Source organism: Dreissena polymorpha, chromosome 5 (assembly GCF_020536995.1).
Source record: "Dreissena polymorpha isolate Duluth1 chromosome 5, UMN_Dpol_1.0, whole genome shotgun sequence".
NCBI lineage: Eukaryota > Metazoa > Mollusca > Bivalvia > Myida > Dreissenidae > Dreissena > Dreissena polymorpha.
Window position 1 is genome coordinate 80,299,340 of NC_068359.1, and position 27,441 is coordinate 80,326,780.

The 27,441-nt window shown below is 37.8% G+C and overlaps 1 protein-coding gene across 2 annotated transcripts; it reads left to right on the forward strand.

Moving 5' to 3' along the window:
* The first annotated feature begins 175 nt into the window (after positions 1-175).
* Positions 176-27,248, forward strand: LOC127881111 (protein arginine N-methyltransferase 5-like). Of its 2 annotated transcripts, XM_052428800.1 has the most exons (17): positions 176-338; positions 2,855-2,973; positions 3,676-3,761; positions 4,099-4,230; positions 5,909-6,018; positions 10,743-10,956; positions 11,910-11,999; positions 12,371-12,436; positions 14,171-14,320; positions 15,148-15,206; positions 20,253-20,378; positions 21,587-21,762; positions 22,326-22,435; positions 22,962-23,055; positions 23,761-23,877; positions 25,801-25,865; positions 26,909-27,248. In XM_052428800.1, exons 1-17 carry the CDS (start codon positions 244-246, stop codon positions 27,059-27,061), a joined length of 1,962 nt encoding a protein of 653 aa, XP_052284760.1. In that variant the 5' UTR covers positions 176-243; the 3' UTR covers positions 27,062-27,248. The 2 variants fall into 2 exon arrangements, with proteins under 2 accessions (XP_052284760.1, XP_052284761.1); XM_052428801.1 differs by lacking the exon at positions 12,371-12,436.
* The last annotated feature ends 193 nt before the right edge of the window (positions 27,249-27,441 follow it).

Below are 27,441 nucleotides of genomic sequence, written 5' to 3' on the forward strand. Positions count from 1 at the left end.
ACCTAAACTTAACACTATTTTCGAAATATCTAATCGACGATACTTCTTTTTATAATATAATACTTAACCAAAAATAAAAAATTCCTACCAAATCTGGTATAATTTTCTTGTGATGGCAGAGATTGTATGTGAGAGCATGGAACGACAACTATGCGTGAAGATTGTCATACAACAATATTATATTTGGGTTAGTTCTTTGGGTTAAATACACACGGTGTGAACATAAAATATTTGGGAAACGAGATGCCCGGCAGAATGTCTGGAAGAGTGTCGTGTGGTCGCGATTTTAATTGCGTTCCAGACTGCAGCAGAGCGCTTGATACAGCTTGCAAAGCTGGGTAAAGTGGTTGACTTAAACTGTTTTAAAGTGGTAATACAAACCGATGGCCATTATAGAGCCATGCACATAGTCCCCGTGTAAAAAGTCCTACCCGCATTTAGTTACATTATTTATCGTACAGGGCCCTCTCAGGCCATCATGGGAAACTACCCACATCCCTCATTTTTCCCTTTTATGGGAGATTTTTTACTTACATTCTCTTTACTGCATTTGCAGTTGTTAGCACTATATTCATTGCTTTTTTATCACCCTGTTTTTATAATTTAGTTGCACGTGTATCTGTAGTATCGGCCCTCTTAATGAAAATATCAAAATATTTTTAGTGAAAAGATTGAAAAACATATATATTTAATGCAAATTTATAGTTAAATGTCCAATTCTTGGACATAACAACAGAAACTGCATAAAAATCCGTAATGTTTTTAACTTTTGCCAAAATATTGGTGATACCAAGGCTTGATTGGTCATTGTCTGCTCGGGCACTCTTACATGTACCCCTGGTACTCTTTAAGTATACTTACATGTACCCCGGGTATGGTAAATATACTTAAACATACCTGGTCGATATTAGACTGTACTAGTGCTGCAACAATACGCCCAAAACTTTATTGCAATATATTGTTAGTTCAAAAACCCGTATTGCAATATATTGCCATCTGTACCACAATTATAACTCGCCAGCTAATCTACAAAACCAACTTAATTACATGAAAATAACCTTTGTATTGAATGTTTAAGTTCTAGTTATATCCTAATGGCAATAATAGCCTTTTTTACAAAATGTCTATAAAGAGGATTGTGGATGTTTAAAAGCCTGTCGTGTAACTTATCAGAATGCTGTTTCATAATTTTTAGCAAGGCTGTTTTCGGAGAAAAAACCAAGGTATTGTCATAGACTGCTCGTCGTCCGCCGTCAGCCGTCCGCCGAGCGTGGCACCCGTTATGCGGTGCTCTTGTTTTTTATCATTATTACTTATGTTTATAATATAAACATCTTATGTTTATAATATAACTATCAATTAACATTTTTATTATGTAATTAGCTGTGCGTTTTTTTCGTATTTCCATAAGCTTCATCTTAAATTTAACACCCAATTTGTTTTGTTTACCTTGATATCATTATTTCGGATGGCTTTTCTGGGCGAAATATGGATGTATTTTTTGTAGAATTTTTGTACCGGTGTGATGAAAATCGTATCGCAATACAATATGCGGATTTTGTATTGCGATATGTTATTATTAATATACCGATATACCAGTATATTGTTGCAGCACTAGACTGTACCCAAGTTGTATTCCGGCCCAAAATCCGGTGTGGTTAAGTGCGCTACTGATAACCGTAAAACAATATTATCTTAAACCAACTTCTCTTTTAAAAAAAACTGCATCAGCATGCATTTTGAGTATGAGTTTGGATAATATCGAGGCCATTTAACAGAAAATTGACATAAATGTGAACATAGTTAATTTAAAAAAAAATAGCCGACAGCAACCAATTTAGCGTTAAAATTCCATGTAAGTATACTATAGAGTACCTGGGGTCATGTAAGTAGTACCCGAGTGGACAATGACCGATCTAGCGATACTAAGCCCCATGTAGTAATCAGTATCATGTACACTGTTTCTCATAGTATTGGCCCTTCTGATTGGTTGCAAAGTTTTGTTACTATGCACATGTTATTTTTCTTTAAATAGTTTCTTAATGAAAAAAACGAAACTCTTCCATATTTGTCCTAAGTTATTGATATATTTTGTTCACAAATAAGCGGCTTATACAACATTTAATAAACCAAAAACAAAGTAACACAATTATATGTAATCATAATATCGGTCTAGAATAAACATGACCTATTTTTAAATGAAAACCAGAAATCATGGTAAAGATACTCGTTGAAATAGTCATTAATGAACAGCAAATAAAATAACATTTCTAAAATTGGAAAAACATTTACTTCTCAGCACTTTTTGAGTTTTTATTATTAAATGCATGATGTGATGAGGAGGGCCGATACTATGAGAATAAGGGATATATTTGACACTCGAAGTAGACTATATTGTAATAATGATTTATCAAGTGAATGTCAACCTAATAAAGAGGTAAGACTTATGTTGTGTCAGTAGTATTTCTCTCCCATTTTACACACTTACATGGTCCTTAATTTTGACATTGTAAATAAAATATCTGGCATTAACGGGAAATAAATCAATCTTTGAAGGTAAATCCTTTATTGCTGCATTGTTTGCATTAATTCAGAAATTCTTTTACTTGTTTCCTTAACCGCTTTATGCACAGTAATCAGAGGATAAATAAGTTTACTGCTCATCGATTACGTCTCGGTTTTTCATAATGAAATAACAAATCAAAAAGATACATGGAAACTTATATAGGATTCCTTGCATAATCTTACTTTATCTTAACCTATATCAGTGAACATTTGTTAAAGGAAGTCTAAAAGGGCATAAGTTTAAACTTCTACTTAGCTAAAGAACGCAATTGACTTCTATGTATATCAGGTTTGACTATGTGTGCCTGCCCATTGTGAACCCTCGCTTCCGACGTGAGAAGATACAGGGCCCAGCATGTTCACGACCAGGTGCCCTTACAAGGTCGGATCTGTGCATGACCAGCAGCGGTGCGAGCATTTTCATGTTTCCATGTGATGTCATTAAGTTTTACCTATAAAGCAAAGTATACTGCAGTTTTGAGTGCACCAGTTTGTTTGAAGTTATGATTGTATTTACACACAGTCAGGACATAAAGCATGATTTAATAAAAAAAAAGAAAAATATTGTTTTTAAAGTCGATACCTGTTGGTTATTTGTTATCAACCAGAGCAGTGGTCAAAATTGATCATCTGTTCGGGAAATAAAGGGCTTTATGTATTTGCATACAATTAATCACATATTAGCCTGTGCAAACCACACAGACTAATCAGGGACAACACTTTCCACTTTTTTTGGTATTTTAGTTTCAAGTAAGTCTCTTCTTAGCAAACATTGTTTTATGGTGAAGTTTCGTTCCTGACAAGCCTTTGTGAATGGCACTTTACGCAATGCATACGTCTGATTTTCCCAGAGTGAGGCTCAATAAAAAAAGCCTGCAATCCTTGCACTGTTAAATTTTGAACCAGACTGTGTCAAATTTTTGTTTTTTTATAGACTGGCTTATAACACTTTCTTTGTCTTAAGTAACATAAAAAAATTGAACTCGTGCTTATTTTGGTGTAACATTTTCTTTGTCTCAAGTAATAAATTTCAAGATTGTTTGTGGAACAACTCATTTTGATTGAGAGTCAGTCAAATGTGGTGTCCATAATGTGCTTGTCTATTTGCAGATTGGGGTAGTCTTGTTGTTGGGAAGACATCACCATGGTTAGAACTGGACTCCAAAGTGGAGCACATACGCAAGAACTCAGAATTGGTATGCTCCAAAACGTTTCACTTCTGTCTGATTGCTTGCTATTTTATGACATTGCTATTATGGAAGTCATTGTTCAAAACTAAAACAATGTAGAATGTAACTTGTAAAATGTTCCACTTCTATGTCACTAAAGTACGCAGTAAGAATTAATAATACATTGGTACACAGTGTTCTCCATTGGCCATGAACTTGAGCTTAACCTTTAATTACATAATTTTCAAAAATGCGCAAAAAACTGTTCTAGAGGCGATTTATTTCACGCTCAAAATGCGTGAGATAAATTGTCAATAATGCAAAAAAATGCACATGCGATGAGGCAATAAACATTTCCTTGCAGGCATTGAAGGAGGAGCTGACATATGCGTCCCATCTGGGCCTGCCAGCCATCCTGATCCCTCTGAAGACTGGACAAATTGTCAACCTGGCACGCACCATTAATGAACATCTGCAGGGGGGATTCTTTCAACAGGTCTCTGGCTTATTGCAATGACTGTGAGACTGGTTTCTGAGAAAACAAGATAAAGTATTTGCATCCCAGATTGGCCTGTGCAGTCTTCACAAGCTAATCAGACATGGACATTTTTTTGTTATGCCCCTCTTCGAAGAAGAGGGCGTATATTGCTTTGCACATGTCGGTCGGTCTGTCGGTCGGTCGGTCCACCAGTGGTTTCCGGATGATAACTCAAGAACGCTTAGGCCTAGGATCATGAAACTTCATAGGTACATTGATCATGACTCGCAGATGACCCCTATTGATTTTGAGGTCACTAGGTCAAAGGTCAAGGTCACTGTGACCCAAAATAGTAAAATGGTTTCTGGATGATAAGTCAAGAACGCTTATGCCTAGGATCATGAAACTTGATGGGTAGATTGATCATGACTCGCAGATGACCCTTATTGATTTTCAGGTCACTAGGTCAAAGGTCAAGGTCACGGTGACCCGAAATAGTAAAATGGTTTCCGGATGATAACTCAAGAACGCTTATGCCTAGGATCATGAAACTTGATAGGTACATTGATCATGACTGGCAGATGACCCCTATTGATTTTGAGGTCACTAGGTCAAAGGTCAAGGTCACGGTGACCCGAAATAGTAAAATGGTTTCCGGATGATAACTCAAGAACGCTTATGCCTAGGATCATGAAACTTGATAGGAAGATTGATCATGACTCGCAGATGACCCCTATTAATTTTGAGGTCACTAGGTCAAAGGTCAAGGTCACGGTGATCCGAAATAGTAAAATGGTTTCCGGATGATAATTCAAGAATGCTTATGCCTAGGATCATGAAACTTGATAGGTAGATTGACCATGACTCGCAGATGACCCCTATTGATTTTGAGGTCATTCGGTCAAAGGTCAAGGTCACGTGGACCCGAAATAGTAAAATGGTTTCCGGATGATAACTCAAGAACGCTTATGCCTAGGATCATGAAACTTGTTAGGTACATTGATCATGACTGGCAGATGACCCCTATTGATTTTCAGGTCACTAGGTCAAAGGTCAAGGTCACAGTGACCCGAAATAGTAAAATGGTTTCCCGATGATAACTCAAGAAAGCTTATGGCTAGAATCATGAAACTTCATAGGTACATTGATCATGACTCGCAGATGACCCCGATTGATTTTCAGGTCACTAGGTCAAAGGTCAAGGTCACAGTGACAAAAAACATATTTACAAAATGGCTGTCACTACAACTGAGAGCCCATATGGGGGGCATGCATGTTTTACAAACAGCCCTTGTTTTAAAGGAGTTTCTTCTTAATCGAAATCTTGTATAGGCGGAAAGTTATGTCCCTGATTAGCCTGTGCAGACTGCACAGGCTAATCTTGGACAACATTTTACGTGCATGCATTAAACACCCTTTCCATTGAGCTAGGCTCATTTATATTATTTTCCTTTAAAAAAAAGTCAAAAACAATAAAGATTACTTTAAGTATGAAAAATAAAAAAATCTAAAGCAGTGAGTGCTGTCAATTTTAAGGGATAATTGGACGATACTACAGAAGTTTTTTTAAAGGGTGGCATCTTATTAAAAAACTTTCCAAAACTCAACCCTTTATCTCTAACAAATCATGTCTGATTGATAATGCCAATACACATTTGGAGGAAGGATAAAGGGATCAGTGTGTTTCTGTTTTCAGCAATTCTGGATCCAGGTGCCGACACTTTCTGCTGTGGACAGTGTGGATGACATTATAGAGGGAGAGGAACATTGCGAGGAGAGACAGCCAACTGAAGACACTTGGGAATGGTGAGTGGACACTTGGGAATGGTGAGTGGGCACTTAGGAATGGTGAGTGGACACTTGGGAATGGTGAGTGGACACTTAGGAATGGTGAGTTGACACTTGGGAATGGTGAGTGGACTCTTGGGAATGGTGAGTGGACACCTGGGAATGGTTAGTGGACACCTGGAAATGGTGAGTGGACACCTGGGAATGGTGAGTGGACACTTGGGAATGGTGAGTGGACACTTGGGAATGGTGAGTGGACACTTGGGAGTGGTAAGTGGAAACTTTGGAATGGTGAGTGAACACTTGGGAATGATGAGTGGACACTTGGGAATGGTGAGTGAACACTTGGGAATGGTGAGTGGACACTTGGGAATGGTGAGTGGACACTTGGGAATGGTGAGTGGACACTTGGGAATGGTGAGTGGACACTTGGGAATGGTGAGTGGACACTTGGGAATGGTGAGTGGACACTTTGGAATGGGGAGTGGACACTTTGGAATGGGGAGTGGACACTTAGGAATGGTGAGTGGACACTTGGGAATGGGGAGTGGACACTTGGGAACGGGGTGTGGACACTTGGGAACGGGGAGTGGACACTTGGGAATGGTGAGTGGACACTTGGGAATGGGGAGTGGACACTTGGGAATGGGGAGTGGACACTTGGGAATGGTGAGTGGTCACTTGGGAATGGGGAGTGGACACTTGGGAATGGGGAGTGGACACTTGGGAATGGTGAGTGGACACCTGGGAATGGGGAGTGGACACCTGGGAATGGGGAGTGGACACTTGGGAATGGGGAGTGGACACTTGGGAACGGGGAGTGGACACTTGGGAATGGGGAGTGGACACATGGGAATGGGGAGTGGAAACTTGGGAACGGGGAGTGGACACTTGGGAATGGGGAGTGGACACTTGGGAATGGGGAGTGGACACTTGGGAATGGGGAGTGGACACTTGGGAATGGGGAGTGGACACTTGGGAATGGGGAGTGGACACTTGGGAATGGGGAGTGGACACTTGGGAATGGGGAGTGGACACTTGGGAATGGGGAGTGGACACTTGGGAATGGGGAGTGGACACTTTGGACACATGATTGGAGATGCTAATATCAGTGAAGAAAGATTTTGGTTAAAGGATCTTTAAGATTTCAATATTCTTATTAGGGCTCCCACTGGTCAAAAAATTTCTTTGGGTCGGGTCGGCGGGTCAAAATTTCAAAGTACGAGTATTTTCGGGTCGGGTATTAAAAAAAATCAATATTGTTTTTGTTAACTACTACAAAACATTTATTTTCTTTAAGGATGAACATATCAGATACATTTAACAATAACCGTTGTGAAATAAGACTAAATTACTTCACAAAAAAGTATTCTTTATGTAGAATTACCATATTCTTTATAGTAATACATGAATTTATTATAAACTGTGAGTGATAAAACTTCGATTACGGGATATATAAAGACAAAGTTCAGCAAAATAAACTGCAAATGAGTTGAAATAACCCTTTTAAGCAAAAAACACTGCTATGATGTGCTTTCTCTATAAGAATGTAGGTGTATCTATTAGAATCAAAATGACTAGAGCAAATAAAGAATTTAAGAGATCATGGGAATAGATGTCTATTTTATTTCGATATGTAGTATTATTTTCTTTAAATTAGGCACACAAAATCAAAAGGCTAAAATGCGCAATATAGACTGCTTAAAAACAAATCCTTCATAACTTTGTTACAATAATTGTGAACAAATGTAACTTGATGTATCAAACTGTAAACAAGATCTTATCTCACCATATCAAGACTTAAATAAGAAGTATATAAGATGGAAAATGACTAGAAAACTGGGGAAAGTAAATACTGTCTTAATTAATTTAAATTATAACAAAACTTCAGCGTAAACAATTCTATACAAGTCAAATCACTAAGTTCTTTTTCAAAAACAGCAACATATCAACATTTTCACTTTTCATGCAGGATCTTTGCGCAGACACAATGTAACCAGCTGTGGAGAACACGCGCTCACTGGCAACTGAAGTTGCTGGAGTAATTAAATACTTCTTGGCGATGTGTGCTAATTGTGTGTATTTCTCCTTGTTGGAATTCCACCATTGAAGTGGATTTTTGTCCAATATGATACTTGGTTCAGCATGGTAACCATTCAGTTCAGTTGATACTTCATCAGAATCAGGAACACTAAAACAGCGTTCAGAAAAAATATCCCCAAACAGTTCAGTAAGTGCAGTTTGTTGTTACACCACACCAGAGAGCTTCGGAGTGTTGTTGTTATCATCAGAATCTTAACTTGAAAAACGACTGAACAGGTAGCTTCACCACCTTGACAGTAGAACGAGTTTTGTACACAAGTTCATGCCTTTGTCGGTAATCATAATGTCCTTTTCGTTTTCGGATTTAAACCCGAAACACGCCCATACTGGCGAATGTAACCCCTTACCGCGTCAATAGTTTTCATTCCTCTTTATTCACTTGGTAATCAGTACACAAAGATTGACAAAATACTTATAATTACACAGAAACATGAGCTTTGAAACACGAGATTTGAAACCACGAAATTATATTATTTATTCCGGAAGTGAGATGGAAAGTCAGAACGGCACATTCAAAACGGCCAGAACAAAACGGCAGAGTTGATTTTACGCCGTTCTTTTGAAAAAAATATTGACCCGACCCAGTACCGTTTGCGAAAACTTTGACCCGGAATTGCGGGTATTTTTTTGACCCGCGGTTTCGGGTATTTTCGGGTACCCGTGTGAGCACTAATTCTTATATTGTATTACAGCAATTTTTTCCCTTCTATTAAGTCCTGTTAAAGTCACTTTCCCATTGAGGAAAACTTACAAAATTCCTAGTTGAGGAAAAGTTACAAAATTCCCAGTTGGATAAAGTTCATTCCAAAAGCACATTAGCTGTAACTAAACAATTAAAATTAGCGCTGAAACTCAACATTTCAGAAAATGACACATTCATTTAAAAGAATATTTCGATTTGTTTGTTCAATTAAGGATTACATGTTGTTTTTTTGCTATATTTTTTCCGGATTGGTGTGGTACTAGTACTTTTCCCAATGCAGGAAGACAAATCGCTGAAACAACAATACTTACCCAGATATTCCTCTCACAAGCACTCGCATTAATCAGGTGGAACATGTTCCGTATGATGCATAAGGTTTGTTTGGCGATCACTAAGTCTTGATCAGTGAATTAATAGTTTTTCCCAAAACTCTGACTAAAATATCCCTGAAAAAGCAAAACTTTTCCGATATACTCAATAATTAGTTTATTATGCTCCCCAACAATTTTTTGGGGGAGCATATAGTCGCCGCTTCGTCTGTCCGTCTGTGTGTCCGTCCGTCCGTGCACAATTTTTGTCTGGGCTATTTCTCAGCAATTAATGACCGGAATTCAATTAAACTTTATGGGAAGCTTTACTACCAAGATGAGATGTGCATATTATCAGCCGGTTCTGGTCGGATAATTTTTCACAGAGTTATGGCCGTTTGAAATTTTCCATTAACTGTACATATAGTGCAATTCTTGTCCGGGCTATTTCTCAGCAACTAATGACCGGAATTCAATTAAACTTTATGGGAAGCTTCACTACCAAAAGGAGATGTGCATATAATCAGCCAGTTCTGGTCGGATGATTTTTCACAGAGTTATGGCCCTTTGAAATTTTCCATTAACTGTACATATAGTGCAATTCTTCTCCAGGCTATTTCTCAGCAACTAATAACTGGAATTCAATGAAACTTTATGGGAAGCTTCACTACCAAGAGGAGATATGCATATTATCAGCCGGTTCTCGTCGGATGATTTTTCACAGAGTTATGGCCCTTTGAAATTTTCCATTGTACATATAGTGCAATTCTTGTCCGAGCTATTTCTTAGCAACTTATTACGGGAATTCAATGAAGCTTTATGGAAAGCTTAACTACCTTGAGGAGATGGGCATGTTATTTGTGGGTTCTGGTTAGATGATTTATTTAGAGAGTTATGGCCCTTTGAAATTTTTAAGTTGCTAAACCATCCATCGTATTATTTTGTCCAAAATTTTGCCCCTCACGACGTTTCTTTTTATCTGAATATATAGTGCAATATTGTGACAAAAAAAACCTTTGGGGAGCATCATCTGTCTCCGACGGTTTCTTGTTGAGTTTATTATAGAGATTTATTTTTCCGTAGCTCTTTATAATTTAAGTTACAAAATGAAGTTAAACATGCAGTTACAGGTTATTACTGATACTTTTAATCATATTAATTATTTCATTGTCACCAATTTCATGGTTTATCATGATATTTTCCCATTCCTAAAGACGGGCTGTAAAATATCAATCACAAAAGGCTAATGTGGCACACAAGTTATTATCCAGGTGGAACACTTTTCTAACGATGTGTGACTCCAGCCTGTGAGGATTGCCCAGGCATTGTCCGAAGGGCTTATTGCATGTGCTTTAGTTTCAGCCAAGTTAAGCCTGTGCAGTCTGCACAGGCTAATCAGGGACAACACTTTTATGGAAATAGTTGTTTAAAGAAAGTCTCTTCAAAATGACAATCCAGTCTAGGTGGAACTTGTCGTCCCATATAAGGCTATGCGGACTGCACATGCTAATCTGGAATGACAATGTAGGCATATTTATTTAACAACTTATCGCCCTATTGGTTCAAAAAGGTACCATTTGCTTTCTAATTTTACTGTCACATGGTACCAATGCAGCGTTACATTGCAGGTGGAACACTTTCCGCACAATGTGTGACTCCAGTAAGCGTGTGAGTGTTGCCCTGGAGCTGTCTGAGGACCTGCCTCCCTACCCCGTCTTGCAGCGCTGGCTGGCAGAGCCAATCAAGGCAGTCGTGGTCTCCACTGGACTCTTCCTTACCAACAAGAAGGGCTATCCAGTCCTCTCAAGGTCACACCAGGGATTCCTCAGGAGCCTCTTCAAGGTTTGGAAGTGTGCTGAGATAATAAGGCTTGTTGTGGGAAAACTGGGGCTAAATGCATGTGTGTAAAGTGTCATCCCAGATGAGCCTGTGCAGATGCCCCCCTTTGAATAAGAGGGGTATATTATTTTGCTGGATGTGGGTCTGTCTGTTGGTCGGTAGACCAGTTAGTTTCCGATCAATAACTTGTCAACGAATAGACCGATTACTTGATAATTCACATGTGCATTTGCCTTGGATAGATGACCTCTTTTGAAATTGGGGTCAATAGGTCAAAGGTCAAGGTCACTGTCACAATAAGTGTGAAATGGCTTCCAATCAATATCTCATCAATGAATTGACCGAATGGCTTGATACTTCCCACGCTATTTAAATTGGGATCACTAGGTCAAAGGTCATGGTCACAGTCACCATATATGGGAAAATCGTTTCTGATCAACAATTTGTCAACGAATCAACTGATTAACTTGATACTTCCCATGTGCATTGGCCTTTTAAGTAGATGACCCCTATTGAAATTGGGGTCTCAAAGTCAAAGGTCACTGTCACAATAAGTGTGAAAATTGTTTCCGATTAATAACTCATCAACGAATTGACTAATTGGCTTCATACTTCACATGTGCATTGGCCTTGGATAGTAGATGACCCCCATTGAAATGGGGGTCACTAGTTCAAAGCCCTGTAGTGGGGCAGGGCATATGTCTCCGACCGCAGAACTCTTGTTTAATTTGATTTGCTTAGGGACAACAAACAGATAAAAATGCATATCATAGCTGTAAAGAGTTTATTAAAGGCTAAGTTCAAGACTGTTGCAAAAGGCAAAAAAGCCAAACAAACCCAAAATGGAGAAATTTTGTTTTTCTTCCCTTGCAGTTGTACATACAGCTGATACTGACTAGGCCATGTGCTCCCTAAATGTAGACATGCTCCATAAACATGCTTATGGTCTCTTACAGTTGGACGTTCAGCTGATCCTGACTGGGGCTGACAGACACCCAGAGAAGGGAGTGCACTCTTATCAGCAGTATCTGGACCATCTCTGGCAGGTAGAGCAACGCTTTCATTGCAGCACAACACGGACATGCTACCCTGACACTGATCTACATGCAGAAATGAGTGGACTGCACAGGCTTCTCTGAGATACACTTGAAACACATACATTAAGCATCACTTTCCCAGATAGAGACTCATTAGCTTCAGTACTTATAACAACTTCGTTAAAAAGTAGCCCCCCCCCCCCCACAATTTGAAAAATGAATCATTCAACTTATGAAACATGAGCACAAACTGTATGAAAAAGGGGGGAAACTTATGTGTGTCTTAAGCATTCACATGTCTCAGGTTAATGTTTCCCAGCTATAGCATTGTGGTATAAACGAAAAGAGTCGGGTGAAACACTTGATGTTGTGTTTTATAGTCTCGCAGCCAGACTCGTCACGAATCACATGAAGAGTACATGGACACACTTTGGACCTCACGGGCGGTACGTGTGGGTCCAGCAATTGTTTTCCTTCTTGATTAAGTAGCCTTTTCCCAATCAATAAAAAATTACAACATTTCTGATTGCCGTCAGAACATTCCCGAAAGGAACGAAAGTTGTGTATAGGTCCTTCCAATTGTGCATTTTGTACAAATGAACAAAACAAATGAGCACTGAAACTGAACATTTTAGAAAAAAGCATGGCAAAATATTTAGATGAGTTTGTTTAAATTGGGTACCAAACAATTAATAAGACCCATTATTTCCAATCTGAAGATTTCAAGACACCAATTTTCCTATTTTCAGGGCTTTTTGCTCTTATTATTTTCGCTAGGCGTGGTACCAGTACTTTTCCTTATTGGGCAAATAAAATTGCTGGGGTCAGTTTGGCTCCGCATTTCACTTTATAAAAGCGGGCAACTGAATGTGCACTTAACACAATATTAATTTGTCCATATTGTTGTTTCACATGTGCTTTCATATGAGTTTAACATTTGTAGTTTTGTTGGATTACATTGCAGTAAAAAGTATTAATACAGGATTTCATTGAAAGCATTGGTTAGGTCTTCTGTCTGCCAAATAAATGGACACAAGTTCTTGTTATTTGTACAAGGGTGAGACCTGCAAGGATTTTTCAATTTTATTTAGCTGTCTTGACTTAAAGTCTAAGTTAAATCTTAGGTCTAACAAACAAACATTTGTTAGCTTAATATTAGCCTGAATCTAAAACATTAAACCCATGTAAATTAAAGCTCAACTCTTACAAGCATTCTCATTGCTCAAAATGTATGTCACCCTTCAAACAAACAGGGGTATATTGAATTGCACCTGTTGGTCAGTTGATATCTCTCTGTAGACCATTTGTTTCTTTGTGATATCTGAAGAACGCTTTGACCTACAACTATGCAAATAAGAAATTGGTAACTTGAGAGTGGAGGAAGAAGCTTATTGTATTTGATGGCAACATGTCACAGGTCAAGGTCACAGGGAGCTATTAATGTGAAATAAAATAGGTACAATAGTCATACGTACTAAACATGTTCCAGCCTTTTTATACAATCATATTAAAGATATAATTTTAATTTCTTGTTATGTTTTATAACAGCTTGGGGTATATTCATTTTAACGTCATGCATGTTTTGTTTGGGGCATTCATGTTGAACGCTTTCCCGCTCAGAAGCAATGTAAAAAGGGCTATATGCAACCAGCATAAAACAAGGGCAGCCTGTGAGTAACTCGCAGTGTGTTAAGGTGTTGTGGTGTTTGCTGATCAACAGTTTCTTAGAGTTGAAAATGAAACCTTTAAAACTTGCTAGCAAGAAAGGTCTTAAATTATATTTGATTATCTAATGGATGACAAATACGTCAAAGTGCGTAACTGAGCAGTTAAGGGTTAAGTAAAGGAAAAGTTCAAGATGGAAAATCTTTACTATTCATTTCCGCCCAGGCGCATATTCACCAATTGATTCTTAGACTTAAATTTTAACGCATGAGATCTTAATATAGAAATAAAAGAGAGGCAGGCAATGGTGCATTTATCATGAGCACACTGTTCTATATGAAGGATAACGTAATTTGAGGTGTCAAATGTCAAGTTAAGCAGAACCATAAAGAAGATTTAAAACATTACAGTTTAAAGAATATTCTTTATTCTCAGACTTAAGTCTAAACATCGGTTGGTGAATACAAGCCTAGGTTTGTGAGTACTGAAGCTGAGCATACATTTTCCGTCCACAGACGCAGCCTACGCCTGACACCGTGACCCAGTTTGCGAAGGGCTACGAGGACTACCTACAGTGTCCCCTTCAGCCCCTGATGGACAACCTTGAGTCACAGACGTACGAGATATTTGAGAAGGACCCCATCAAGTACTCGCAGTACCAAAAGGTGGGTGACAGTTGGTGTTATGAGATATGTTTGTCCAGTATTGAGCCTTGATCTTGGAAACCTGGGCTATATATGTCATCCAATTTTGTCAAGAAATGACCCTTTTCTGAGAAAACCAGGCTTAATTCGCTATTAGACAGGTCACCCAAGATTGTCAAGATTAGAGACTCTATCTGGGAAAAGGGAGCTTAATGCATGTGCATAAATTGTTTTGCCAGATTAACCTGTGGAGTCCCCATTGGCAAATCAGGGACAACACTTTTGCTTACACTGGTTTTATGTTTAGAAGAGACTTTCATTGAGAAGGACCCTACCAAGTACTCCCACTACCAAAGGTGGGCAGCAGTCGGTGTTGGCAGATATATCCTCTAAGTTTGTAGTGAAATAATTTTAGCCTTGATCTGTGAAAATTGGGCTTAATGCATGTGGGTAAGGTGTCCTAGATTAGCCTGCAGACTGCCTGTCAAGGACAACCCTTTAAGCTTGTATTGTATTTTATTTTTAAAGGGAGTCTCTTAAGTCAAAATCCTGAAAAAAAATTGCACAGGCTTATCTGGGACGACTTTTTACACAAATGCATTAAACCCTGTTTTCCGAGAACATGGCTCAAACAATGTTGCATCTGTTTCCAATACTGACAGTATTAGAAAGTGGGAGTAAGGTGGGCAAGCAATTTCATAAATGTACCGTCAAAGTACTGATCTGTTCTTCAGGTTTAGTTTGTCATGAAATAATTAAATTAAAATGTTGTTAATTTAAACGCTTATTATTTAACTGCTTATTATGCCTGTTTTGTATTTTAATGGTGTACACTTCTTTTATTTTAGGCTATTTACTATGCATTGTTGGATAAAATCAAACCAGAAGAAAAAGAGACTAAATCTGTGTAAGTACAATACAAAATACAATACAAAATACAATACAATACAAAATACAATACAATACAAAATACAATACAATACAAAATACAATACAATACAAAATATTGAGCTTGCTGGATGAAAACGGGGCATAATGCATGTGGGTAAAGTGTTGTCTCACAGGCTTATCAGGGATTACACTTTCGGTATAGAATTGATTTCATTTAGTATAGACTTCTTCTGTCCACTACACAGGCTTATCATGGTCAACACTTAAAGCACACCCATTGCCTCATTTTTTTATAACAAGGTTCTTTCAGAATGTCCCTCTTTGTATTTGATGAATCATGTCTGTTCTGTGAAGATAAATTTGTTCCCCATAGAAATGAAAAATACTTTGAAATTGAAATTCCTTTTGCAATTTTTATCACTTTTTGCAGTGGTTGGATGACTAACAGTTACATGATTACCTCATTACCACCAATGCATGGTTTAGGTTTTTCTTGGAAGCTATAATTAACCTCTTGATTGGCAAACAAAACTTCAAAGAGATGTTTAAATCATAATTAATCAAACAAACTAAAGTAATGATGTGGTTTAGCAGCTTGTTAAACACCATAAACTATATTTAAATGTCAGTCTAGTGCAATTTGTATTATTAAAGTTTGTTAGTAATCATTTCTCTTTTGAAGTGACAGGTAACTGAAAACCTAACATTTTGTGTGATTTCATGTGGGAAGTTTTAAATCAGATGACAAGTTAAATTTAAAGCTCTTTGCACTGTTATAATGTCAACCAGTGCAACTGGCAATTTATGGTTGTATTTTTGTGAAGTCATGTAAATTTGACTTGATTAATATTTTATTGAATTATATAAGAGCCTAAATCTTTTAAAATGGGGCTTAATGCATGTGCTGAAAGTGTTGTCCCAGATTAGCCTGTGCGGTTCACACATGTTTATCATGGGCGACATTTTTCGCTTTTTTATGGAATTTGTTTCAAGGAGGTCTCTTCTAAACGAAAATCAATTCAAGGCTTTAAGTGATTACTCTAAGTTGAATGCACAGGGTAATCTGGGATGACACTTATCGCACATGCATCAAGCCCCACAGGGTATTCTGGGATGACACTTATCGCACATGCATCAAGCCCCACAGGGTATTCTGGGATGACACTTATCGCACATGCATTAAGCCCCACAGGGTATTCTGGGATGACACTTATCGCACATTCATTAAGCCCCATTTTTCCAGAGCAAGGCTCATATTTATTAAAATAAGGCATACAAGTTCATTTTAAAAATGATTTTTATATCCCCAGAACATAGGTTCTGGGGGCATATTAAAATCGCACTGTCAGTTTGTCAGTCAGTTAGTTAGTGTGTCAGTCCGGATTAGTTTCCGCTCAATAAGTCAAGCAATTGTCATCAGATCTTCACCAAACTTCATGAAAATGTGTAAGGCAATAACATGTAGGTCAAGGTTGATAAATGGCCAAATTGACCCAGACACTCTTTTAAGTTACGGCCCTTGAATCATCGTGAATTTTTTTTTTCTTGTTTCCGCTCAATAACTAGAGCAATTGTCATCAGATATTCACCAAACTTCATGAAAATGTGTAAGGCAATAACATCTAGGTCATATTTGATAATCGGCCAAATCAGACCCAGGCACTCCTGAGTTACGGCCCTTGAATCATTGAAAATTTGCTTTTTTTTCTTGTTTCCGCTCAATAACTCGAGCAAATGTCATAGGATTACCGCCACACTTCATGAAAATGTGAAAGGTCATAAGATCTAAGTCATGTTTGATAATCAGCCGAATTGACTAAGACACTCCTGAGTAACGGCCCTTGAATCATTGAAAAAATGTCCTTATGTTACGAAGTTGTGCATGTTGGATTGTTATTGTCATATATCAAAACATAACTTTTTTATGCCCATGGGAGGGTGGCATATAGCAGTCGCACTGTCCGTCCGTCTGTCTGTCCATCTGTCTGCCCGTCTCACTTATGCGTTTAGGTTTCAAAAAATGCTCATAACTTCTATGTCACTTGTCGCTTCAGATGTAACCTACATATTTGGTAACGGGTATGCATGTGTATATGGACAAGGCCTTTCCATGATACGCACACAAATTTTTACCCCTTTGACCTTGAACTTGAACTTAGGGTCTGGGTTTAGGTTTCAAAATCTGCGTTTAGGTTTCGAAAAAAAGTTTTTTGGGGGCATATGTCTTCCGATGGAGACAGCTCTTGTTTAAATTGTTTTGAAATTTCATGCTACTGATCATTTAAGGGCAGTGATGGCCCTTTTTTTAAATCCTGCTTAATGCTCTGTATCGAGTAGTCTCTGTGAAAAAAATGGATCTGCCATCTTGTCTAGCTATTTTATTTATAAGGTTTTAAAAGTTATTTTTAGCTCACCTGTCACGAAGTGACATGGTGAGCTTATGTGACAGTGTGATGTCCGTTGTGCGTGTGTGTGTGCGTGCGTCAACAATTTGTTTGTGTAGACAGTAGAGGTCACAGTTTTCATCCCATCTTTATAAAATTTGGTCAGAATGTTTATCTTGATGAAACTGGGTTGGGATTGTATTTGTGTCATCTGGGGTCAAAAACTAGGTCACAAGGTCAAATAATAGAAAAACCTTGTGTAGACAATAGAGGTCACAGTTTTCATCCAAACCGTATGAAATTTGGTCAGAATGTTTATCTTGATGAAATCTGGGTTGGGATTGTATTTGGGTCATCTGGGGTCAAAAACTAGGTCACTAGGTCAAATCATAGAAAACCCTTGTACAGACAATAGAGGTCATAGTTTTATCTGATCTTAATGAAATATGGTCAGAATGTTTTAGCAACCCCAGCAGAACTTATCTTATCAGTGGAAGATCTAAGAAAATCAGCTTATTTGCATAGTGGTTTCCTTACAAGTTATTTTTATAAAATATCTTAAATGAAATCAAAATAATATAAATGCAGATTGAAAGAAAAATAAATTCTCTTCAATATTTTAATAATATTTAGTTTATATTCGCGGCTTAACAATCTACATTGGATTCAAGTACAACGTCTGTGTCCCATTTCCTTTGTTTACTGCACTTTCGAGTACCTGGGCTGACACCCGGTTGTTTACAACACATTTGCGACCTGACAAGGTCATTTGGATATTAATGATGTTGATATATTTATGTTCACCAATGAAAAACAGACGATCAAATTTCATTCAGATTGGTCGTGTGGAAATTCGTACCGAGTTTCAACAGTCTGCTGTCAAAATGCCTATTAATTGCATTTACGTTGAAATATACGTAAAACCAGGTGCAAATAAACACAACCGAAGTATTTTAATGTGTTTCTAAGAATATATTAAATGTCAAATGACCAATTATTGTAATGTTTAATGCATATTAAATACTTCATTTATTTTGTTCATATCGAACTCAGTACGTTCATACCATTGACTGGCATTGTGTTTTTGATCTCATTTATTTCTTTTTTAGTTAAATTAGTTGTAGAACAGTTGAACTGTCCGTCAGTCAGTATGTTAGTATGTGTGTATGTCAGTCTTTCCGTCCGTCCGAAAAAAACTTTAACATTGGCCATAACTTTTTCACTATTGAAGATAGCAACTTGATATTTGGCATGCATGTGTATCTCATGGAGCTGAACATTTTTAGTGGTGACAGGTGAAGGTCAAGGTCATCCTTCAAGGTCAAATGTCAAATATATGGCATCTGTCTGTCCGAAAACTATAACATTGGCCATAACTTTTTCAATATTGAAGATAGCAACTTGATATTTGGCATGCATGTGTATCTCATGAAGCTGCACATTTTGAGTGGTGGAAGTTTAGGTCAAGGTCATCCTTCAAGGTCAAAGGTCAAACAAATATAAAAAAATCAAAGCGGTGCAATAGGGGGCATTGTGTTTCTGACGAACACATCTCTTGTTTTAAATACATTTAGAATCGGTAATGATTACAGTGTTTTTTATGTTCAAGGTTTTTGTAACTGATAATTTGTGGTTTAGGATTGAGACAAATTATGGTTAACATTGAAGGATTTTATTTTTAACAAATCGTTCTATTTTATATTTATATGACATTAAACATTAAAAACCTGGTTTTGGAAAGCTTTTTATGCCCCCGGTGGGGTTGCATATAGCAGTTGAACTGTCCGTCAGTCAGTATGTCAGTCTGTCCGTCTGTCCGTAAAAAAATCTTTAACGTTGGCCATAACTTTTGCAATATTGAAGATAGCAACTTGATATTTGGCATGCATGTGTATCTCATGAAGCTGCACATTTTGAGTGGTGGAAGTTTAAGGTCAAGGTCATCCTTCAAGGTCAAAGGTCAAACAATTTTTTTTTATTTCAAAGCGGCGCAATAGGGGGCATTGTGTTTCTGACGAACACATCTCTTGTGTAAATTTCTATCTAGCTATATTAATAAAACTGATGTATGGCAAATTTTAAAATTTAACTGGGGTTGCTATAATTTATCTTGATAATATCTGATTTTTGATCGTATATGGATCATCTGGGGTAAAAAATTAGGTCACTGGGCCAATGCTAGTAAAACCTTGTGTAGATGAAAGAGGTCACAGTTTTCATCACGTCTTAATGAAATTTTGTCAGAATGTATTAATTGATGAAATCTTGCTTGGGATTTATATGGGTCTGATAGAATTTAAGTTGATGTAGCAAGGTTAGTCAGGTGAGCGATTCAGGGCCATCATGGCCCTCTTGTTTGTATTCCAGCACCTTGAGTAAGGTGAGTATTAATCACAAATATATGAACCTGGTTCTGAGTATGTGTGTGCAGTGTTGTACCAGATTTCCCTGTTGCAGTCCACAGAGGCTAATCAGGGAGGACACCTGCCGCCGAAAGTGATTTGTTCAGTAAGAAGAGACTTCCTTCAAAATAAAAATTCCATGAAGTATTGTTCCACATAAGCCTGTGCAGACTGCACAGGCTCATCTTGAACAATTCTTTACACATATGCAGAACAAGGCTCATATCTTTATTTCACTTATAATGCTTTCAATACCACTGCCCTCTGTCTATCCAGGGTGCTGATGGTTGTGGGTGCAGGGCGTGGTCCACTGGTTAGAGCCTCCCTGGCTGCAGCCAAGCAGGCAGACCGAATCATCAGCAAGGTGTATGCAGTGGAGAAGAACCCCAACGCAGTCGTCACGTAATACTTTGCCTTCTCTGTTGGGTGTTTGTATTATTGCTAGTGTCAGATAAGGCCCTGGGACTTGATATTAATCTGAATGGGTTCTGACTTGGTGTACATTTGAGCTTTGCTCTGGGATAATTTGGCTTAATTCATCTGTGTAGAGTGTTGTCCCAGATTAGTCTTTGTAGTTCGCACAGGCTTATCAAAGACAATACTTTCCGCCTACACCAGAATATGTTTAGAAGAGACATCCTTTAAACGATTTAAAGTGGACAGTGTCATCCCTAATTAGCTTGTGTGCATTGCTAATCTCTGAAGACACAAATGCATTAAGCCCAGTTTTCCCAGAATGCAGACCATAGTATTGCTTGTGTCGGATAAGGCCCTGGGAGTTATCATAAATATTGTTTGCTTCTGGTCCATTTATTATGCTCACCCAAAAAAAATTGGGGGGAGCATATAGTCGCCGCTTCGTCTGTCCGTCTGTGTGTCCGTCCGTGCACAATTTTTGTCCGGGTTATTTCTCAGCAACTAATGACTGGAGTTCAATGAAACTTTATGGGAAGCTTCACTAGCAAGAGGAGATGTGCATATTATCAGTGGGTTCTGGTCGGATGATTTTTCTCAGAGTTATGGCCCTTTGAAATTTTCCATTAACTGTACATATAGTGCACTTCTTGTCCGGGCTATTTCTCAGCAACTAATGACCGGAATTCAATGAAACTTTATGGGAAGCTTCACAACCAAAAGGAGATGTGCACATTATCAGCGGGTTTTGGTCCGATGATTTTTCACAGAGTTATGGCCCTTTGAAATTTTCCATTAACTGTACATATAGTGCAATTCTTGTCCGGGCTATTTCTCAGCAACTAATGACCGGAATTCAATGAAACTTTATGGGAAGCTTCACTACTAAGAGGAGATGTGCATATTATCATCGGATTCTGGTTGGATGATTTTTCACAGAGTTATGGCCCTTTGAAATTTTATATAAAAAATTCTTGTCCCCCCAACTTCTGTGCCCTCAAGACGTTTCCTTTTATCTGAATATATAGTGCAATTTTGTGACAAAAAAACCTTTGGGGAGCATCACCCGTCTCCAACGGTTTCTTGTATTTGCTCAAATACAGCTCTTGTTTTAATGGATTTGCAGGTTTTGGTGAATTAAGATGTTCAGTGTTCAGTTTTTCAGTGTTTAGTAACTGACCTGTGTGTATGTTCAGGTTAGAGAACCTAAAGGAGGAGCTATGGGGGGACAAGGTGGACGTAGTGTCATGTGACATGAGGCACTGGGAGGCGCCGATCAGAGCTGACATCCTGGTCAGTGAACTGCTGGGGTCGTTTGGGGACAACGAGCTCTCGCCCGAGTGCCTTGACGGGGCCCAGAGGTTTCTGAAAGGTAGGGTCAGAGTGTTGGGCTAGTAGGGACTGTCCCCTGATAAGTACAAAATTGGGTTAGGGACAGAGACAAAAGGTAGGGGACAGACTTATGGGCTAATATTAGATTGTCACTCATGTGTACAAGTGGTATCATGAGTGAATGTGTCAGCAGCTTTTAGGTGCTTTGAAAATTGTCCAAACTCAACAATTCTTGTTAGTTTTAACAGTTCAGGACGGTTTTTGTTGGTTTTAACTGAAATTGAATGATTGGTTAAAAATATGAAGTGTTTTGGGGGGAAAAATGATATTAATTTATGTTTAATTTTGAGTTTGGTGATTAAAAAAGTTTATTTTGAAAAAAATCATTTTACTTTATTGTGCAGAATACAACCAAATAATTGTGAAACTGTGAACCCCAACATGCAATCAATGCTGCCTTTAGAATCAAAGAAACATGGATTTTTAAAGATTTTCTCCAGAAGTCTTTAGATAACATGATGCTTGTTTGCTACCTTTTTGATCAGTGAATTGAGTGAGTACATTGTAATGTTTGACAACACAGTGTGTTTTTCCACCTTGTAGATGACGGTATCAGTATCCCGTGTGAGTACACCTCCTATCTGGCCCCCCTTCAGTCCTCCAAGCTCTACAATGAAGTGAGGGCCTCCAAGGACAGGGACAAGCCTGCAGAGGTAGGTCAATAGGTCAAACAGGGCTGGATTGGGACATTTATTTCCTGAGTCATGTTCTGGGAATACAGGGCTTAATGCATGTGCATAAAAATTCGTCTCAGTTTAGTCTTTGAATTCTGCACTTTTCGGCTAAACTGGATTTTTGGTATGAAAACACCTTCTTTAAACAAAAAATACCATTAAAACATAAAAGTGTGGAACCTGATTAGACTATATTTACTGTGAACATTTTGTTAGGCTGTTAAAACATTGTCCAGATAAGCTTGCTAATAATGCTTTTAAAGCAAACTTTGAGTGTTAAAATCTATACGAGCCTCGCTATAAGAAAACAGGGCTTATTTTATAAGGGTAAATATTTGTCCCCAATTATCCTGTTTTTGGGTAAATATTTGTCCCCAATTATCCTGTTTTGGGGTAAATATTTGTCCCCAATTATCCTGTTTTTGGGTAAATATTTGTCCCCAATTATCCTGTTTTTCTCGGTTTTCCCAGTGCGAGGCTAAACAAGAGTTGTTGAATATTTTAGTCCAACTTTGAGATGCCATATGTGGTTCGTCTCCACAACTGTCAGATACTGGCTCCACCTCAACCTGTATTTAAGTTCCACCACCCTAACAAAGGTAAGTAAACAAAACTCATGAAGTCTTAAACGCAAGCTGTTGCCGCTCTCTAAGTTTAAATCTAAGGCTATTATCCATTTTGAGTAAAGTTTGAAGTTTTTAAACAGAATTCTTTTGCAGGTATCAGAATATTTTAAACTGATTTCAGCGATTTTGACATCATCTTCAAATCAAAAACATTTCAAAGGTGAAGAGAGATTTTTAGCTAATTTTAGCTCGGCTGTTTTCGGAGAAAACCCGAGGTATTGTCATAGCCAGCTCGTCGTGTTGTGTCGTGTCATGTCGTCCACGTCTTGCTAAAACCTTCACATTTTGTTAACCTTTTGAACATTGGTTCTAAAATGAAAGTGTTTCCACCTACAACATAGAAACTTCATATGTAGCTGCACGTTGATGAGTTCTACACGCCACACCCATTTTTGGGTCACTAGGTCAAAGGTCAAGGTCACTGTGACCTCTTAAAAAAAAATTCTGACAGGCTTTCATTTATTCAAAACTGCACCGGCAGCCGAGCGTGGCACCCGTTATGCGGTGCTCTTGTTTAATTTCCATTTTGGTGTCTGTCAGTTATGTTGTTTATTAGAAAAAGTAGAGAAAGACAATGTACTATCTATTTTGCATGTTTCAAAATCTTAATCTTTGTGCATGTCATTAAGTTTTGTGTTTGAAAAAGTATCCTGTGCTTTGTATTGTGAATGTTCCCAGCGGAGGTGATAGACAACAGCAGGTTCAAGAGTCTGGAGTACCATGTGGAGAACACAGCGGTGCTGCATGGCTTTGCAGGCTACTTTGATACCATGCTTTACAAGGATGTCTACCTCAGTATGTACATACCAAACATTGTCCTATGTCTCTCTGTCCATTCTTCCCTCTGTTCTTCTGCCTCTCTCTAAAACTATTTTACAAAATGAATTATCTTGAATACCAAATACAATGTGTTCATCTCACTTGGTATACAGATTAAAAAGTATCACAAACTATGAGTAACTTATGTATTCTTCAGAGTTTCAAGATCAGGGAACTGTTTTTAGCTACATCTGATATTAAGCCTATGTTTACAGGCACATCTGATATTTCAGGCCCATGTTTACAGGCGCATCTGATATTTCAGGCCTATGTTTACAGGCACATCTGATATTTCAGGCCTATGTTTACAGGCACATCTGATATTTCAGGCCTATGTTTACAGGCACATCTGATATTTCAGGCCTATGTTTACAGGCACATCTGATATTTCAGGCCCATGCTTACAGGCACATCTGATATTTCAGGCCCATGTTTACGGGCACATCTGATATTTCAGGCCCATGTTTACAGGCACATCTGATATTTTCAGGCCCAAGTTTATGTGTACATTCAATTTTCAAGCCTATGTGTATGGGTACATATGCTAGTACTAGTCAGTATTAGGCCTTTGTTTGCAGGAATATCTAATATTTCAGGCCCATTATAACGTGTACATCCAATATTTTAGGCCTATGTTTATGTGTACATCAAAAACTTCAGTTCTATGTTTACGGTGATATCTGATATTTCAAGTCTTTTAATCTATTTTAAGTTGCTATGCTATGCTTTTAAATGTTTACATTTTCCTTTCCCAATGTCTTATCATTTTGGATTAATAAAACATTCATACTTAATGTGACTTTTTAATTTTTGTTTGTTGTAGTAACCTTTAATTTTTTAATCCATCCAAATTTATCTGTGATATGACGATCATAATTGATACATATGTGTCCATTGATCTGAATCTATGTATTATATTTCATGTATTTATTGTGATTAACATAGTATTTAGTATTAATTTATTACAAGTGCCTCTCTATGTCGTGCCACCAACATTCAAGGACCACAATGGACATAAGGGATATTGCTCTTTTTTGTGTAATCCTTGGCGTTAGTGTGCATGCCATAGTGCATTCTATGCATGTACTTTTCAATTATGATGTTTTTACTTCATATTGTTTTATGTTACGTACATGTTGTTTCAATGCATTGTGTGTATGTAGGCTAAAGCCTAAATAAATTAATCTATCTATAAGTCTATGTTTACTGGTATATCTGATATTTCAGGCCCATGTTTATGGGTATATCTGATATTTCAGGCCCTTGTTTACTGGTATATCTGATATTTCAGGCCCATGTTTATGTGTATATCTGATATTTCAGGCCCATGTTTACAGGTATATCTGATATTTCAAGTCTATGTTTAAGGGTATATCTGATATTTCAGGCCCATGTTTACTGGTATATCTGATATTTCAGGCCCATGTTTACTGGTATATCTAATATTTCAGGCCCATGTTTACTGGTATAGCTGATATTTCAAGTCTATGTTTAAGAGGTATAACTGATATTTTAGGCCTATGTTTGCAGGTATATCTGATATTTCAGGACTATGTTTACCGCTATACCTGATCTTTCAGGCCCACGATTACGTTTACATCTGATATTTCAGGCATATTTTTTAAGTGGACATCTAAGGTCTCTGTTTACTGGTATACTTTATATTTTAGACCCATGTCTAGGGTGATATCTGATATTTCGTGTCTATGTTTAAATTACAAGTACATCATATATTTCAGGTCTATGTTTACGGGCATTTCATATATATCAGGTCTATGTTTAAGGTACATTCGATATTTCAAACGTTTGTTAACATGTATTATAAATAATATTTCAGGCCTATGTTTATGGTTACAACTGATATTGAGCCTATGTTTACGTGCACATCTGATATTTCAGGTATCCTCCCAGAGACCCACTCACCAGGCATGTTCAGCTGGTTCCCTATACTCTTCCCAGTGAAAGTAAGAGCACATTGATTGTACATATTTTATCAGGGGTGTGATTGAGGTTAAGTCTGAGGGGAGGAATATTCAGTAGACTTATTATGACTATCAGAATCGCGTACAAAACGCAATGACAAATCTTAAAACAGACATTTAAATGAAACCATCTTAAACTTACAAACAAGATTTCTATATGAAAACCTTTTTAAATTCACATTTAACGTATTATTCAAAGTCACCAGCATTAATTGTGATCAAAATCAATGTGTATTCCAAACCCTGTGAATGATGACAGCAATCTTTTGTTTGAGCTCAATGTCTTTAAATTAAAAATAAAGTCAACAATGTTACAGTGTTCAACTCACAACATTTTACCACGTGATCAGTATTTCTAGATTTTTTCGAATATGAAAAAGACTTACTAAGACTAAGTTGATCTTCCGTATCCATTCAGAAGTGTTATTGCTTTCTGAATTATATCCACTGTTGGCTCTTCCCTTTCCCATTTAAATTTGTTTTTCAATAATTTTTCGATCTCCAAGATTTTGTGAGATTAGTTTGTTTGTTCAATAATTTTCATTTTCGCTTCACAAAGGCGCCATTTGCAATTGAATCAGCAGAGAAATATGAATCACATTTTAAAAGACCAACTTTAATAGGAAGATTGGGAAACAAAAGCCAATGACATCGCTCGTTTAAAAAAATGCTTAGACAGAATCTATCAGTGTAATATGCAGATTTTCGGGCCGCTAATGAAATACGCCTGTGGAATCAGTCGAACCATTATTTTTACGAATTTACGCGAATTGTGGAAATGACCCCCGGACAACCCAATCCGCAGATATCCGCGGAAAAATCACTCGCCTGTTTATCTTTATTATTATCTATGAAATGAAAATCTTGTAATGGGGAAAAAGGTAGTCACTGACGAGACTGTGCAGTAGCATTCTGCACCAGCAAATCTGGTAATACACATGAGGCTTATGCATTAAGCTCAGTTTTCCCAGAGTGCAGCTTCAAGTGATACCAGGCTAGTATACTCCTTCTCTCATCTTTTTCAGTCCCCTGTGTACCTGAGAGGAGGGGATCGTGTGGTGGTGGATTTCTGGCGACAGGTCAGCGCCAAGAATGTCTGGTACGAGTGGTGTGTACGGGAGCCCTATGTGCAACCCATACAGAACCCCAAGGGACGCTCCTACACCATTGGGCTCTAACCAGATGTTAACTGTTGACATTCATTGAAGAAGAAAAAAAAACCTTTTGTTTTCATTTGTTTGTGTTGAATTTATATTTGCAGCCCATACAGACACCCCAAGGGACGCTCCTACACCATAGGGCTTTAACCGGATCTGAACTGTTGACATTCATTTTTAAAAATAAAACATTCTTCTTTTTTTTTCATTTATTTTTGTTGAATGTATATGTGCAGCCCATGCAGAACCCCCAAGGGATGCTCCTACACAATTGGGCTGTCACATCAGCAACAGGGGCTAGTGAGACCTGAAAGCTCATAATGGCAATATGTCTTGAGATCCCAAAAAGGATAATAAGTCCGCATACTTTTAGATATTCATGTGTTCTTCATTTTTATCAT

Bases quoted from the DNA above. Each gene is read 5' to 3' on its own strand.
- LOC127881111 (XM_052428800.1), top strand. From the start codon at position 244: ATGCCCGGCAGAATGTCTGGAAGAGTGTCGTGTGGTCGCGATTTTAAT. The intron at 12,437-14,170 runs GTACGTGTGGGT...TTCCGTCCACAG, and splicing joins CACTTTGGACCTCACGGGCG to ACGCAGCCTACGCCTGACAC. The intron at 22,436-22,961 runs GTAGGTCAATAG...TGAATATTTTAG, and splicing joins ACAGGGACAAGCCTGCAGAG to TCCAACTTTGAGATGCCATA.